This window comes from Bactrocera neohumeralis, chromosome 2 (genome assembly GCF_024586455.1).
Source record: "Bactrocera neohumeralis isolate Rockhampton chromosome 2, APGP_CSIRO_Bneo_wtdbg2-racon-allhic-juicebox.fasta_v2, whole genome shotgun sequence".
NCBI classification, from domain to species: Eukaryota; Metazoa; Arthropoda; class Insecta; order Diptera; family Tephritidae; genus Bactrocera; species Bactrocera neohumeralis.
This window is the reverse complement of record NC_065919.1, coordinates 67,438,215-67,453,341: the sequence shown is the minus strand read 5'-3', so window position 1 is coordinate 67,453,341 and position 15,127 is coordinate 67,438,215. Positions and strand designations below refer to the sequence as shown.

The 15,127-nt window shown below is 31.9% G+C and overlaps 3 protein-coding genes and 2 long non-coding RNA genes across 8 annotated transcripts; 2 read left to right on the top strand and 3 right to left on the bottom strand.

The window, feature by feature from the left end:
* Nucleotides 1-5,720: 5,720 nt before the first annotated feature.
* On the bottom strand, nucleotides 5,721-7,726 carry LOC126766905 (glutamate--cysteine ligase regulatory subunit). The gene has a single exon (XM_050484575.1). The coding sequence runs from the start codon at nucleotides 7,472-7,474 to the stop codon at nucleotides 6,653-6,655; it is 822 nt and encodes a 273-aa protein (XP_050340532.1). The 5' UTR covers nucleotides 7,475-7,726; the 3' UTR covers nucleotides 5,721-6,652.
* A 336-nt stretch (nucleotides 7,727-8,062) lies between these two features.
* On the top strand, nucleotides 8,063-9,199 carry LOC126767035 (uncharacterized). 3 transcript variants are annotated; one of them, XR_007668989.1, is made up of 5 exons: nucleotides 8,068-8,217; nucleotides 8,279-8,607; nucleotides 8,706-8,776; nucleotides 8,846-9,026; nucleotides 9,100-9,199. It is a non-coding gene; the product is annotated as an uncharacterized LOC126767035 (long non-coding RNA). The 3 variants fall into 3 exon arrangements; XR_007668991.1 differs by having other exon boundaries at nucleotides 8,063-8,647; XR_007668988.1 differs by having other exon boundaries at nucleotides 8,067-8,607.
* LOC126766848 (decapping nuclease DXO homolog) lies at nucleotides 8,664-11,131 on the bottom strand. Of its 2 annotated transcripts, XM_050484545.1 has the most exons (5): nucleotides 11,071-11,131; nucleotides 10,430-10,990; nucleotides 9,625-9,772; nucleotides 9,083-9,299; nucleotides 8,664-9,019 (listed from the first exon to the last, which is right to left on the bottom strand). In XM_050484545.1, exons 2-5 carry the CDS (start codon nucleotides 10,977-10,979, stop codon nucleotides 8,798-8,800), a joined length of 1,137 nt encoding a protein of 378 aa, XP_050340502.1. In that variant the 5' UTR covers nucleotides 10,980-10,990; nucleotides 11,071-11,131; the 3' UTR covers nucleotides 8,664-8,797. The 2 variants fall into 2 exon arrangements, with proteins under 2 accessions (XP_050340502.1, XP_050340496.1); XM_050484539.1 differs by having other exon boundaries at nucleotides 10,430-11,089.
* Nucleotides 11,098-11,529, top strand: LOC126767060 (uncharacterized). Its single transcript, XR_007669006.1, has 2 exons — nucleotides 11,098-11,185; nucleotides 11,262-11,529. It is a non-coding gene; the product is annotated as an uncharacterized LOC126767060 (long non-coding RNA).
* On the bottom strand, nucleotides 11,450-14,383 carry LOC126766817 (decapping nuclease DXO homolog). Its single transcript, XM_050484519.1, has 4 exons — nucleotides 13,687-14,383; nucleotides 12,158-12,305; nucleotides 11,839-12,052; nucleotides 11,450-11,786 (listed from the first exon to the last, which is right to left on the bottom strand). The coding sequence occupies exons 1-4, from the start codon at nucleotides 14,276-14,278 to the stop codon at nucleotides 11,559-11,561; spliced, it is 1,182 nt and encodes a 393-aa protein (XP_050340476.1). The 5' UTR covers nucleotides 14,279-14,383; the 3' UTR covers nucleotides 11,450-11,558.
* Between the last annotated feature and the right edge of the window lie 744 nt (nucleotides 14,384-15,127).

The following is a 15,127-nucleotide window of genomic DNA, read 5'->3' as shown; positions in this document are numbered from 1 at the left end:
TATATAGTACATTTTCCTACAGTGCATACACAAGAAATATATGGTAGGTACATACATACATACATACATATGAATGCTAGAGCGGGTTGCTTTACAGGGAGCCAAAGAAACGGAAAAATTACATATGCCGGAAATATTCTTCTAAACATATTGTATTTGTTAAAGAGAATATAGGTCTACATTATATGTTGTCCGATCTGGCCGATTCCTATAAATGGCCAATACAATATCACAATGCACCTATGTATTAAACTTCATTCGGATATCTCAAAAACGAACGAAGAAATTCTCTTAATCTCTAAAAGCCAAACTTCGCTTAAAATTCGCTGGCTTAAAGTCGGTTTTAGACCCATAGTCTCTTAGACAAAGTTGTTCAGAATCCATACCGATCCGTAGAACATTTCCCACACATGCGATTTTGTAAAATAAAGTCGACCAGCTCTAATGTACATACATATGTACGATCAAATTTCACAATTGAAAATGACTAATGAACGATTTAAATTAATGACGTGCTTGGATAAATTTAGAATCACATAAGTACTTTTGTATATGCATGTATGTACATACATACATATGAACATAGGTACATATGTACTTACCGAATTGCTTAATAGAAATATTCTAGAGTCTTCTTTACGTGATTAGATTGGGCTTAGCAGAAATAAAAAGATAGCAAAAGTAACAATAGGACATTGACAGTAGAACAACTCCATGCAATTTCGTTTGTTTTTATTAAAAATACCTGAAAGATTGAAAAAAAAACAATTCACAAATTTCTTAGCTTCAATTCTGGACAATGTAGAGGGCTCTACTCAAAGTCCCAAGTAGTTAAAGAGAGATTTTTACTGTAAATATGGTATATACAAAAAAAGAAGAGAGTATGAAGGAGAGTGGTAAATAACGTGAATTTTACTGCACCCCGACTTTTTGATTTGTTGTTGAAGACCCATCAGTGATTCTGACTATACGATGTGTGGAAAAATCAGGCCGATCTAGTCGAGCGAATGACGCACAAAGTTGATATAATTCTCAATGTTCTGTCAGAGGAGATACTTATACTGGCTTATCACGAGTACACATGGCGACTATATATCTTTGTCAAAGCACATATGCAAATGAGATTACCTACTTGATTTAGAGGGCTTCACCGAGAGATTTTTACTTTCGCGTTCTCCTAATATCCCCGATTGTTTCTACAAAATTTGGAAAATAAGATCAACATCAACTGATGATCAAAAAGTCAATAAAATGAAGGGATTGATGCTTGAGAATCGACGATTAAAAGTCCGAAATCTTACTGGCATCGTGAAAAACGTTTTGAAGGATCATTTGGACCTAAAAAAAGTGAAAGTACGATAGGTTCCAAAATCACACAGGTTTTTCGAAAAACCGCATCATGTTAATGTCGGTGAACAATGCTCTCCTACTACCAGAATGTCATAAACCTTATTATTACTAGCGAGGAGTCTGGGATCCACCACTTACAAAAACAACTAGTTAGTAAAATTTATAAAATTTCAGCTCTAACAAGAGCACATCAAGATTTACGTGCTTAAAATTGTTGATTTGTTTTTTTTTTTAATTGTAGCCTGTTCTTTGAGAAACACCATACGTTTTTGTACAAACATGTTCAAGGTAAATCCAAAGAAATTTCCAAACTGTTGGATATTTTATTTTATACATAATAATAAGAATAGAATAAAAAAATATTGCCTCTTCCACTGAGCAATTCGACGCGCTGGCATATTTTGGAATCGTTGTACTCATGGACACATAGATATACCCTCGTATTACATTAGAATATACTTTGACAAGTTTCACTAAATTCTTTATTATGTATTTCCATGTATCCAAGCAACAACAAAAATTGTCACAACTAATTATAGAACACTTTATATACTTATGAACATGTACATATTTATAGATAAGTATACATACATATTATGTACCTTTGTAAGTAAATAAATATAGCCATGCAAATAACGAGGCATATACATTTGTACACATATACATACATATGCATACGTTTGTGTATGTGTATACAGACATACAGACTTATGAGATGATTTGCACTATTATTGTTGTTGTACGACGAAAAAATCACAAGTCATCGCTATCTAATCAAGAGTAACACCGACGAAGACGACAACTCATTAAGGTAAAATTCAATTGCTGCATATGACGAAATTCCGTGCACCCTACAGTGCCATACACATGTATGTACATATGTATATATTTAAGTTTATGCCTACGTCATACACACTTTTAGTTTTTTAGCCTTATTTTGTATACGCAAAATTTAATGATGATAAATTTTATCCGGTGATTTTTTTATTTTTGTTTTCTAACTTCGTGTTTACATACACACATATACATATACAGTAGCGGACAAAAAAAAGAGGACACCTTAGAAATGTTTGATTATTTGTTTTTATTTAAAAATGTGGACTTATATAAAAAAAATTTTCATGAAACTTGGTTTATATAAGTATTCGAAACAAAAGTAAATAACTTAGTTTAAAATAAATAATTCCATTTTTTATTAGAAGCCGAAATAAAATACTTCCGATATTTCAATTTCTACTATGATACTTATAAAAAATGTTCTCAAAACTAAACGCGATACAATGAAAACTCGATTTTTTTTTAATTAGTAATAATAATAGAGACATCAAAATGTCTTGAATTAATATTTCGTGGCGCCTCCTTTGTTTTTTATCACGGTTTTTATTCGTTCGGGCATGGAATCAACCAACGACTGTAAAATTTGTGCCTGTATACCGTTATACCAAATGTCTTCAATTACTCGGTCAAGCTCTGACAAAGTTCTTGGTCTCTTCTTGGTTATCCGCGCTTTCATGATGTGCCAAAGGTTTTCTATGGGGTTTATATCAGGACTGTTCCCAGGCCAGTCCAGTGATAAAACACCCAATTCTGCTAAATATTTTTTTATCTGAAAAAATTAAAATGTGTATTAACCATGTCTTTGTAAAAATGAAATGTTATTAAGGTTATGTAATATAAAAAAATGTTACTTACCGATTTGGCTCGATGGCATGGCGCAGAATCATCTTGAAAAATTATGTTGTCCATATAGAAAAAGTGCTCTTCAATTGAAGGTACCAGGTTTTCCTGTAAGATCTGTTGGTATTTAATTGCGTTAATATTTCCATCAATCAAGGCCAAATGTCCAACACCATGATAGGAAAAACACCCCCAGATCATCCGACTACCCCCCTGCCTGACCGTACGTTTGACACACTCATTACTGAAACGTTCACCAACTCTTCTGCGAACGTACGACATTCCGTCTGAACCGAAGATGTTAATTTTGGACTCATCCGAAAATATGACCTTTCTCCAATCTTCTTTGGTCCAATTTTTGTGTAGTTTCGCCCATTGGAGGCGTTTTTGTCGCATTTTTACCGTCAATAGTGGTTTTTTGGCGGGTCGACGGGCAGTTAGTCCGGCTTCTTGAAGGCGCCGTCGTACTGTTCGCGTACTGATTTCGGTTCCATTTGATTCCTGAATTTCGCTTCTGATGTCTTCGGCTGTTTTAAATCTGTTCTGAATACTAATTCGTTTAATATGGTGGTCATCCTTGGTAGTTGTCTTCTTCGGGCGTCCGGAACCCGTTTTGCGTTTTAAAGACTTAGTCTTCGCATATTTCTGAAGGAAAGCACTGACAGTAGTTTTGCTAAAATTTATTTTACCACTAATTTCTCGTATACTCAAGTTTTGCGATCGCAAAGCCAAAATTGTGGCTTTATCAACTTCAGTCAGTTTTGGACTTTTTCCACATTTCATTTTATTTGCAGCCATGTGTATACTCAGGAATATAAATAAAAGCGTTTTATTGTAGCTGAATAATGTACTTGCTCAAATAAATACTTACTTTTATAATAAAGTTTGATTTGTTAACACTGCATCGATTTAAAGTCACTACAACTAAGTGTCCCGTTTTTTTGTCCGCTACTGTAACAAATGTATCTCAAAAATATGAGTCAGCAGAGAGGCATAATTTATTTATTTATTCAACTGAAAATCATAATATGTACATATGTTCTTTACGTTTATGTATGTATGTGTGTATGAACAATTTAGGTACGTCAAAGTTAAATATAAAGATTAGTATCACGAACCATTTAACTTTGAACTTCTCACTCTTTGTTATACTTTCGTTGTTTGAACTAAATACGGAAAATGTAAACGTCACTTTTCTCTGTCGGCATATTAGCTAGACATATTTGAAAACAGTTGAGAGTAGCAAACTTTTTTTTCGAGAAAAAAATATTTTTTTAGTTATAAAAAAATATTAAAAATAAAAATAAAAAATAATAAAAAAAAAATATTTAAAAAACGCATTGAAAAAAAATTAAAAAAACATTGAAAAAAAAACTATTTAAAAACATAGTAAAAAAAATAAAAAAAAAAATATTTAAAACAATATTAAAAAAATATTAAAATAGAAACATTTTAAAAAATATTGAAAAAAATATATTAAAAAGAAAAACATTGCATAAAAAGACATTATTACCTTCTTAAAAACAAACATGAGAAAAATTTTTAGAAAAACATTTAAAAAGATATAATAAAAAAAAATATATAAAAATTAAAATAGAAATATAAATCCCCGACCCGACAGATTTAAATTGACCAATGTTGCCTACATCCTAAAATTAAGCCATGTTTGAAGTTCCGGGCCTAAATGCTCATTTTTAACTATAACGTATACAGAACATTTTATGAATCACACTAGCGGTTAAATTGCGTAAATCACCACTAACTGGAACAATCTAATCCACTATAAAATCCACAAGCCACTAAAACCAAAAAAATCTCGCTGTAAGGCATGCCTAAACCACCAAGTCTAGTGGAAAATCCACTAAGTTGGCAACACTGCTTGGGCGTACAATATATAATGCCACCACTGTTAGAAAATTATTTTTTTTTTATTAATTTATTAACTACAAATTATTTATATAGACCGCTCCTCTTATTCTGTCGTAAATTTGAAGTTATTTAAAGGCTTTTCACATTTTATTAACAGTATTAGATAATAATCAGCATAGCACTTCCGCTCATAAATTTCATTGAGTACCAATTGAGAAAAAATATTATAAATATGTATGTATGTATAAATATAATTTATTGTAATTTTACCGTTATATCAATTTCTTGAATACTGATTTATGACAACACTCCAAAAGTAAGTCGAACAAAGGGTTAATTGGTTTATTACATTCATTTCAGGATAAGTCGGACCTGTTGCGCTAATCAAAAATGTTTGGTACAAGAAATAACGTTAGCTTCGGTTGTACCGAAACTATAATACCCTTTGAATATACAAAAGATTACATTCAAGAACTTTTGATTTGTTTTTGTTTTTGATTTCATCAGTTTGTACGAGAGCTACATATAAGTATGCTATTGTTGGCCGATATCGGCGCTTCCTAAAATTCAACAACTAAGAGACTACTTCCCGTTTTTATGAATCTTGTTCAGAGTATAAATATTGTAATTATTTAAATTGTGCGATGTTGTGAACCCATGCTAAAATACCAAGCGTATCTTCCGCAAGTAAGTCATTATTTCATCCGCGATCGGTTCACTTTAAAAAATCCACACCCCTATGAAGCCATGCAATACCGATTGTACAGCTCCGTTATTAGGCGAAAGTAGATAAGAGGCAAATAATAGTTGTGATAAACTGTTCGTTGTTTTTCATATAATTTATTTTTAACTAAAAAAATATTTGCTGTGAAATTGCAGCGTATAGTGCAATTACATTACAACATTAATACAATAAAATTCTACGTACATATGTAAGTATGTATAAACCCATAGCTTGCAGCTGTTTTATATTTCATATTATACCTATTCCATGGCTTTATTTTAAGTTTACAATGCATTCCTAAAATATACAAGTTTATTTCAGTTATATTAGTATAAATACGTCTATATGCATGTATAGTTTTATGTTTAAAAATTACGAAAACATATTTTAATAATTTTCTATTATTTAATGTATTATTCAAAAATTAATGCACAAATTTGGTAAAAGTGTTTTTTTTTTTTAATTTTAATTTAGGACAATGTCAGCAGTTTTGTTTTAATATTTAATAAATTTAAAACAATAAATCCTTAAAACATTTTATTACATATTTTCAGTTTGTATTTCTGATTTCTTATTTTGTAGCTTATATACACTCGTAAACTTTTACTTTTCGAATTTGTTTTTCAGATCTGTGAATGTTTATTATATGTATATTTGCAACGCCTCTATATTGCTTTAATTATATATAGCAGCAATTAAAGTAATATAAAATGTAAATAATCATATATAACATATAAGTATATTTTTATGGGGCGCAAACTACTTCGTCTATATAAATTCATATGCATGTAGGATGTGTGATAATATGTTTGCAGTGATAGAAAAGCTTAGCATGCTGCTTCCAGTAAGGCCATCAAATCCCTTTACTACTTTCATAAATAGTATATTTGGATTCACAAAAATAAAGTTTTGGACCCACCAATTTAGTCAAGATCGCTGAACCAGTCTCACTCTATAGTAGCACAAACACACACACAAATCACCCGCAATTGCCCTCCACCCGCTTTGATAGTTTCTGAACTAAAATGGCGTTCAAACTGCAACTTGCTTTTCTATTTGGTCGCGCTTGCTGGCTCCAAGTATGTAGCCTTTGGCAGTTATTACACCGCGACATCGAACATGTACTTGATAACGTAAAGTCCAATCCACTTGGTAGCCGGGCACAATGAATTGATCATCAGATAGCAAAACTTCTGGATCACTATGCGTCAACAATTGTATATCATGTTTTGTACAATATTCTTGTAATGCTGGTGGCACTACACAGCACGATTCCAAATTAATTTGCGCTATGGTTGGATGAACCTTGACTGTGGCATATAATTGGCGCAGTTGTTCAATATCCAAATCTGCAATGCCCAATTGTGTTATTTTCTTTTGCTGAGCAAATTCTTCCAACGACGACCAAAGCTCTTTTAATTGATCTGATTTCTCATTAATTTGGACATCTTCTTTACTGTTGGTGTTTGATGAATTATCTACAGTTGTCGGGTGATACGCTAACACCACGTTGTCCACGTGCTCTACTTTAAGTACTTGCAACAATGTTCTTATCGCCTGCTTTATATATGCACTCGAATTTTTGTTTAAAAATATTTTAGCACCAATACTAATATCTGATCTGTCGTTTTCAGTTAACTTCTGCTTGAGCTCTTCTGTGGCTCGGAGCACACAACCATCTGCTTCAATCAATTCCACTTGCGAGGCCGCTGCTTGGCACTGTAAAGTCAAACTTAAACCATCCAGAATTTCTTCAGTTGACTTTCCACCCAATTGGTTATTTAAGTTAAGAATATTTCCTGTACTAATAATAACATTGTGAAATTTGTCATTCGATGTTATTGCCGGAATCATTGTACCAATGGGTGCGTAATCTACAAAAAAAATTAATCGGCTCGGAGTGTGTATGTATATAAAACGTGTACTGGTGTCTAACGCTGCCTTTGATGTTCCAAGTATGCTACACTGAATCGTTTAAAATTTGTCTCACGCGTTTATGGTTTTTATATACAGTTCTATCGTTTCTCTGATATGCGAACAAGTATAACAACAATTAACAAGAGCACACCAATCACTTCAATTGACAATCGTAAAGTAAATGACAGCAACAAATAAATGTGCTTCCTACACATCTGACAGTTAGTCATTCTGCTTTGCCGTTTTCGTATAACATCCCAGTAGCGCAAAATGCATTAGTGATGTATCATATTAAAACTTTTATTTTCGAAAATTGTTATACATATAAATAGCGTTTCATAAAAATAAATCAATATTTTCAACAATGTAACCAAATATATTGAACAGAAACAAATTTTTTTGTACAGAAACTACAAAGTCTTCACTAGGTAAACAGTTTAGAAAAAAAGGAAATTCTTACTTCAATTAAAGGGTGATGATGACATCTCTGTCGATTCCGATAATTTTGTTGCTAGGGTGCACCTCGCTCTGGAAGGTCAAATTAAAAATATCGATAAAGTTATAGAAATCGTTGAGTCCGACCGTCATGTAAATACTACCTCAATTGTCCAGGAGCTAATCCTTATCCCTGAACTAAACATTGAACAAAAACTTGTTAAAAACGTAAAAAGACATTCGAGGTATGGTTGCCACATTAGTTATCGCAAACAATTCTCATAGACCGAATTCCTCTTGCAACAGAATCGATCCATTTCTTAGGAGGATGATTATTGGTAAAGTAAGGTGGATTACTTGTGACAACTTCGAATAAAAATGGTCTATTGTCGAATTCTGGTGAACCTGCGCAACGATGGCTAAGCCAGCATTGATGGTCAGTAAGATTTTGCTACGGTTTTGTTGGAATTAGTAGGGAATCATATACTATGAACTACTCCCTTACGGTATTGTACTGTCACCAATTTGACCGTCCAAATGAAGTAATCGCGTAGAGATGGCCAGTATTGGAAAATAGCGGGAGCTATGGCCACATCGATAATGACTCGCCAGAAGCAACGAAAGCTTTATGGGAGGTATGCAAGTGATATGAAACTACCTTCAAAATGGCAACAAGTTATTGAAAAAAACGTTCTGAATAAAACCTTTAATGCATAAAAATTTCTTTGTACAGATACTAATGATAAATAGGCGTTCCATTATAATGACATACGTGTAATACGTGCTGTATGCATGAATATTATGGTAATTCTATGTAAAATGTTTTTAGTGAGAAGCAGACTGTTTACATTTCCTAATATAATCATCTGACAGGAAAGAGAGAACTGTTTTGCCAACATGGACTTTCAATTTAATACATCTTGTGATGGAGTCATACATAAACTCGTAGACTGTATATGGACAATCTACCTGCGTCATTGTTTTTTCTACCAACTTTAGTACGGAGTGTAGAAAACGAATACAGACATGCGGTTTCCACTTGCGATTCTAAAATGTAAGCAATAAATAGATAATTTAAAAAGTGAGAAAATTGCATTTTATATTTTTTACTTTTGCTATATCCTCAGCTCGCTTGATTTGTACTGGAGTGCGCACAATACCGTTTTGATCCCTCAGGCCTATGCAAACGTCGCTTGTCTTAGCCAAGTACGCCTGCAGCCACCAGCGCAAACACTTTCGTTGATTTAAATAATCTCCCATAATTCCATTTGTATTCAATTGCTTAGTCAATATGAATCGAAGTTTATTCATTTCTTCCATACTATGACTAAAAAGATTTGAATACAGCATTAACGATAAATGTATGATTATAAAAATTATATTTTCTTAGTAGAAAGTACATGTACTTTTCATCCTTACAATTAAATAAAAAATTGTCAAAAAGTTGGTTTTCGGTGAGAAAGCATTTTATTTGATATTATATGTTTTTGGTCATTCCCGTTGGGAATTAAAAATTAAAAATCTATTCCAAGATGTTTGGGATTTAAATTTGAACATTTCACTTTTTAATTCAATAACAGTTTTATTTCTAATAACAAAATCTGAATTAAAAATTTAAATTTTAAACTTTAGAATATTGAAAAGGTACTTACGTGTTTTCGATCTTCCGATCAGACACAATACCTGCGATCTCTGCGGAGTAGATTAGATCGAACTCTTTCACTGATGTTTTAATGATACAAAAAATTTGGTTATTGTCATCAACAGGTTTATCCGTTTCAGGTTCCGAATTGGGATCATCTAAATGTAACGAAATCAAAAGCTGAAATTATCAAGACGATTCCATGTAATCTTATATATAAGTAGTTGCTTAGTTATGTAGTTATAAGTGGTAATTTTTTTGTAACGATTATCTAATCACCGCTTCGTTGGTAAGGTTCAAGTTGCTTGTAATCGAAGTCATCTAAAGACAGGCCTAGTGCTGTTTCGAGTGGATCGGACCACAGAGAGGTTAGATGAGTGGGATTCAATGAGTACACAAAGAGGTTGTTCCAGTCGTGAGTTTACTTATTACACATAGGACATAAATTTGGTATGTCGGTGTCAATTCTTAATAAGTAAGAGTTAAACCAGCTACAAAAACCAGAAGTTGCACAAACATCATAACCTGACAGAATATGCTCGGAGAAAAGTTCATTGTCTTCCTTAATTGTAAGCATGTAGGCTTAACTGAGTAGGTGTTCGATAGGAGACATCAGGAGGCATCCTGTAATCGTACGGAGTGCAGTGTTCTGACACGTCTAAAGCTTCTTCAGTGTTTCACTATATCCATGCGACTTATAACTAAAGTATATGTACATATGTATGTAGTGACTATAAATGCATATTCTGTTGCCAAATGATTTCAATTAATTTTATTCATATGTAATCATACGATCAAGTAATCAGGATACTCACCAGAAAAGCAGTATTGCATAAATTTCTGATGGTATGTATCTATTTGTGTAAAATTAGTTATCGTTTCTGGTTCTTGCATGTGAAATACACCACAATACTTCGTAACACAAAACGTCTTATTATTAGAAGGGGATGCATTTAGATGATAAGGTGTTTGCATAATGTCTGTCAACACTCCACGCTGACATAAAATCACTTTGCGTTTAGAATTGTTTTGTGTCTGCCCAGATCCGGACGGTGTATGTGCATCCGGCTGCAAAATATTTTCTTCGTTCTCCATAATGAATTTTTCTACCTTACGAAGCCTAGTTTTTTTATTCTGCCTGAAGATGAATTGATCGAATCCTTCATTTAAATCCAACGGATATGATGTTGGCTTTTTAAAGTATGGAAGATGCACGTCGTTGCTAATGCTGTCGTAACGGCAAGAATAAATAGTAAGGATTTTTGGACGTTGCAGGTAAAATGCTGGCTGCTTTTCATCGGTAATTTCATTTGGCCGTAATTTCATTAGCACTTTAAAGCCATCTCTTGAATTATTAGAAGGCATTGTTCTTCTGTCTAACATAAATTATAAAACAGCAGAAAACGAAATAAATTAAAAGCAAAAATGACAAGTGATAAGAGGCACCAAAACGCACAATTTAACAGGCTACTATGTATTCAATAACAATGACTGATGAATAAGTGAATGGGTGTGAGATGTATATACATATATGTATGTATGTACATATATGCATGTATTTCGAAGTTAAGGTATAATATGAAGGGGAATCCCCATTTAAATTTCATATTGAATATCGAATTTGCTATAAATTTTTTCTCTTTTCAGCAATTCGCCGTAAATATAAATTCATTTATGGTATTGTGATATGCGCATCGTATTTACTCGCACTGGCAGGGTTGCAAATAAAGCATTAAAATAATAAATTAATTAACAAGTCAGCCGATTTTCAGTGTTACCACACTCAATTTTACATGTTGCCAATGAAGACAACGTGATAATAACATTATTTACCGTTATTTTTAAAATTTTATTCAAATTTATGCAGTACAAATATAATAAAAGTACATTTTTCTTACATTTACTATTAATATAACATAGCATGTACAGGCACTTTTAGGTTGATTAACATGACATAGATGTTTGTTTTCTGCAACGATCTATGTACTCTTCGTTTAAAAAAGAATATTCCGTTTTACCAATGTGCTTTTTCAATTTAATACACTTTGCGAATGAGTCATATACAAATTCATAAACAGTGTATGGACAATTAACGGAAGACATATTTTTTTCAATCAATTCTAGCATGGTCAGCAGGAATCTAATGCAAATTTGCGGTTTCCAAATTTGATTCTAAAAATATTTAATTAAAATCGATATTTTCAAATTAAAGAATTTAACTTACTTTTGGTAGATCTTTTACTGGCTTCCTCTGTAGAGGAGTACGTATGATCCCATCCCTATCCTTCAATCCTACACATAAATCTGAAGTGTTTGCCAAATATAATGTAGTCCACCAGTTTAAACATTTTGGATTCTTCCAAAAATTCGAGTGTTTTGAATTCCAAAGTAGTTTTGTACTGATAAACTGCAGTTCGTTAATATTTTCCATATTTTGCCTATAAATGATTTATATAACATATGTATGTACGTGTAAATGCGTAAATATGGATATAGAAAACAAGGTTTTAGGAATAATACGCTCTCTTCGAATACAATCTTACATATCGTCAATCTTATGATTTGAGACTATTCCCGAGAGTTCTCCAGAGTAAATTAGATCGAATTCTTTGAGGGTGGTCTGGAAGACTCCACGAAAAAATTCGTCCTCGTTTACGGGTACATCGGTATTGGGATCCAGATCAGGATCATCTTGAATTAAATATTGAATGAACAAAAATATATTATATATTGCAAAAATTACTATTCTATTGTTTATTGTATATGTATAAACTTCTTTAAACTGCCACCACAGCTTTAAAAAGTGGATGGACTTCAAGGTTCCAATAGTCATTGGATTAATTCCGTTTTTGAAATTAAAAATATAATTATTTTAATCTAATAAAAATTTTATTTATAATTCAAGATGTTTGCGATTAAATATTAAATTTTTATATTTTAATTTAATAGTAAAATTTTTAAATTTAATTTTTAAAATCCATAACCAAAATAAAAAATTGATAAAATATAAATCGGTAAAATGTGTAAGTTTTGCCGACCAGCGCTCTAAAGTATTGAATATAGTGCAAAATTAACTAAATGGTTTTAATTTTTTATTTTTTTTAATCTGGCCGGTTCAAACACATTTTATTTATTTTAATTCCGTGTTTTATTTACTTCTTTTTATTTTTTTCAGTCTGGTATTTCCGACAAAAAATTTTAAATTTTTATATGTGATTTTCGGGATCGCAAAATAAAAATTTTGAATTAAATTATTTTTGAATTTCAAAATAAATTTTTTGGTATTTCAAAATAAAAAATATTAATTCATTAATTTTTCGAATGTATTATTTCTGTGATCACGACACCAAAACGAAGCAACAAACGTATCGTTAGTACCCAAGAATGATAGAATACTAAATTAATAATTTCACAATTCCTTTATCATAATTTCATACATCTGATACATCTGAACTTATAATATATGTATATATGTATGTATTTATATACAACACAAGAAACGTCTTCTCCATTTGAATCACAACTTAATAGACAATTTTATTATCAATAGGCCTATATATTTCTTTAGAAATGATTCAAATCTTTTCACTCAACAATATTCAATCGCTTCACTAAAACTTTTCATTAAAATCGAAAGAATTAATAATATTTTGCGAATTTACAAAAGTGTTTACTTTTCTGTTTACAATTTGCAAGCCATTTGAGTTTTTCACTCTTGTTCTTCTCAACACGGAACTATGACGTTTCGTAATGGCGGTCGTCGTAATCTTGTATTCTATCATTCTTGGTACCGGCTATAAAAGAGTTCATTTTTGAAGGCGACATTTTGACAGCGAATGAACTTTTATAAAGGGTATTTCTCTCTAATGAACTTTTATAAAGGGGATTTCCCTCGAAGCAGATTTCCCTTCTTCTATGTTCTTAATAATATGCATGTATGTAAATATGTTAAGAACACTTGCCAACTTATTCATCATAAAATATATGGCATTTTTATAAAAAAAAAACTAAAAATCAAAGTTGGCAAATATGGTCAATAGATTTTAGTACATTTTAATTGAGTTTTACTTACCTGAGAAACAAGTTTGTTGAAATTTATTATGATATGCATTGCCTCTTGTAGTGTTATTATTATAACTATAGTCAGAGATATGAAGAACGCCACAATAATGTGTTGCAAAAATTGTTTTGTCGTTATATTTCGATGCCACCAAACGATATGGTATAATCATGATGTTGCTTAAACATCCACGGTTACTAAGAACTAATTTACGTTTTGAATTTTGTCGTTGATATGATTCGTCGTCCTCTGTTTTTAAAGACCGATGTTCTTCTGGGTTTTCTGACATATACGGTTGTAGAACATTTTCTTCTGAGTCCAATATATATTTTAGAGTAGTCTCCAACATTTTCGAAAACTCCCAATGTCGCCGATAAATAAATTTCTCAAATCCCTTATTCAAATCTATTGGATATGAGCGTGGTTCGATGAAATATGGTAAACGGACATCACTCGAATTTGCTTCAAAACCTTGGTAAGCGTATAACTTCAGTATTTTCGGTCGATTCAAATAAAATGGTGGTGAACTAATTTCATCATTGAATACACTCGCTTGTAATTCAATAAGAACTTCATAACCGTTTTTATTTGCGGCAGTAGCCATTTTATAAACAATATAATTTGGAATATCTATTAATGAGAAAGCCTTTATGTTCTATGAACTAAGAAATCGCTGCAACAACTGAATTGAAAAAGGGAATTTCTGAATTCTTTAGCCGTTGCCTTGATCAGTACTATACGCACGTACATATGTACATATGGTATGTACGTAGAATGGAAGGGATATTAGAGCTTTAAATATGTGATTCATGGTTTCAGAGTAGCCAAGTAATTCATTTTATGATTTTATGAGCGAAAGAAGGAGAAGATGAGCGAAACTCTTATCGGTTGAATCAAAACATTTAACATTTTTCGCTCTGACTAGGGCCGAATACAGCGATAATCACTCTGTATCTCAGGTCGAGTTGCTCAGAATCGTATTCGTTTCCCTGTACATCTTCTTAAAAATTTTGCCATAAAATTTTCATCGAAATTAAAAGATTATTATATTTCATTGGCAGACGGATAGGTATTGATACCCTGTCTAGCCCGGACTCTATAAAAAAATTTCCAATGAATCTTGATCATTTTCCCATGAAATATATAACTTAATTCTTTTTTATCCCCAAATAACTCTCGGTTCAACTGAATCATTTCACTAAATGTGGAACAGAACTCATCAATACACTTCACCTAAGCTTCGCTCGGACGTTTTGGTGTTATAAAATACTTTATATATTCATATAGGCGTTGAACCTTCCCGCAGTCGTTTTTTTACAGCGAAAAATTTTAACGGATTTTTCGAAACAAAATCGAATCGTCGATGAGATCATTCATTTTTTAATAAATAACCGCGTAGGCTGTGCACATTTTAAAAAATATTCTTCGAAGCCGAACAGACTTTGGCTGTAGG

Bases quoted from the DNA above. Each gene is read 5' to 3' on its own strand.
- LOC126766905 (XM_050484575.1), bottom strand. From the start codon at position 7,474: ATGATTCCGGCAATAACATCGAATGACAAATTTCACAATGTTATTATT.
- LOC126766848 (XM_050484539.1), bottom strand. From the start codon at position 10,997: ATGTTAGACAGAAGAACAATGCCTTCTAATAATTCAAGAGATGGCTTT. The intron at 9,773-10,429 runs GTGAGTATCCTG...CGTTACATTTAG, and splicing joins TATGCAATACTGCTTTTCTG to ATGATCCCAATTCGGAACCT. The intron at 9,300-9,624 runs GTAAGTACCTTT...AAATCTTTTTAG, and splicing joins GATCGGAAGATCGAAAACAC to TCATAGTATGGAAGAAATGA.
- LOC126766817 (XM_050484519.1), bottom strand. From the start codon at position 14,278: ATGGCTACTGCCGCAAATAAAAACGGTTATGAAGTTCTTATTGAATTA. The intron at 12,053-12,157 runs GTAAGATTGTAT...AATCATTTATAG, and splicing joins AATCATAAGATTGACGATAT to GCAAAATATGGAAAATATTA. The intron at 11,787-11,838 runs GTAAGTTAAATT...AAATATTTTTAG, and splicing joins CAGTAAAAGATCTACCAAAA to AATCAAATTTGGAAACCGCA.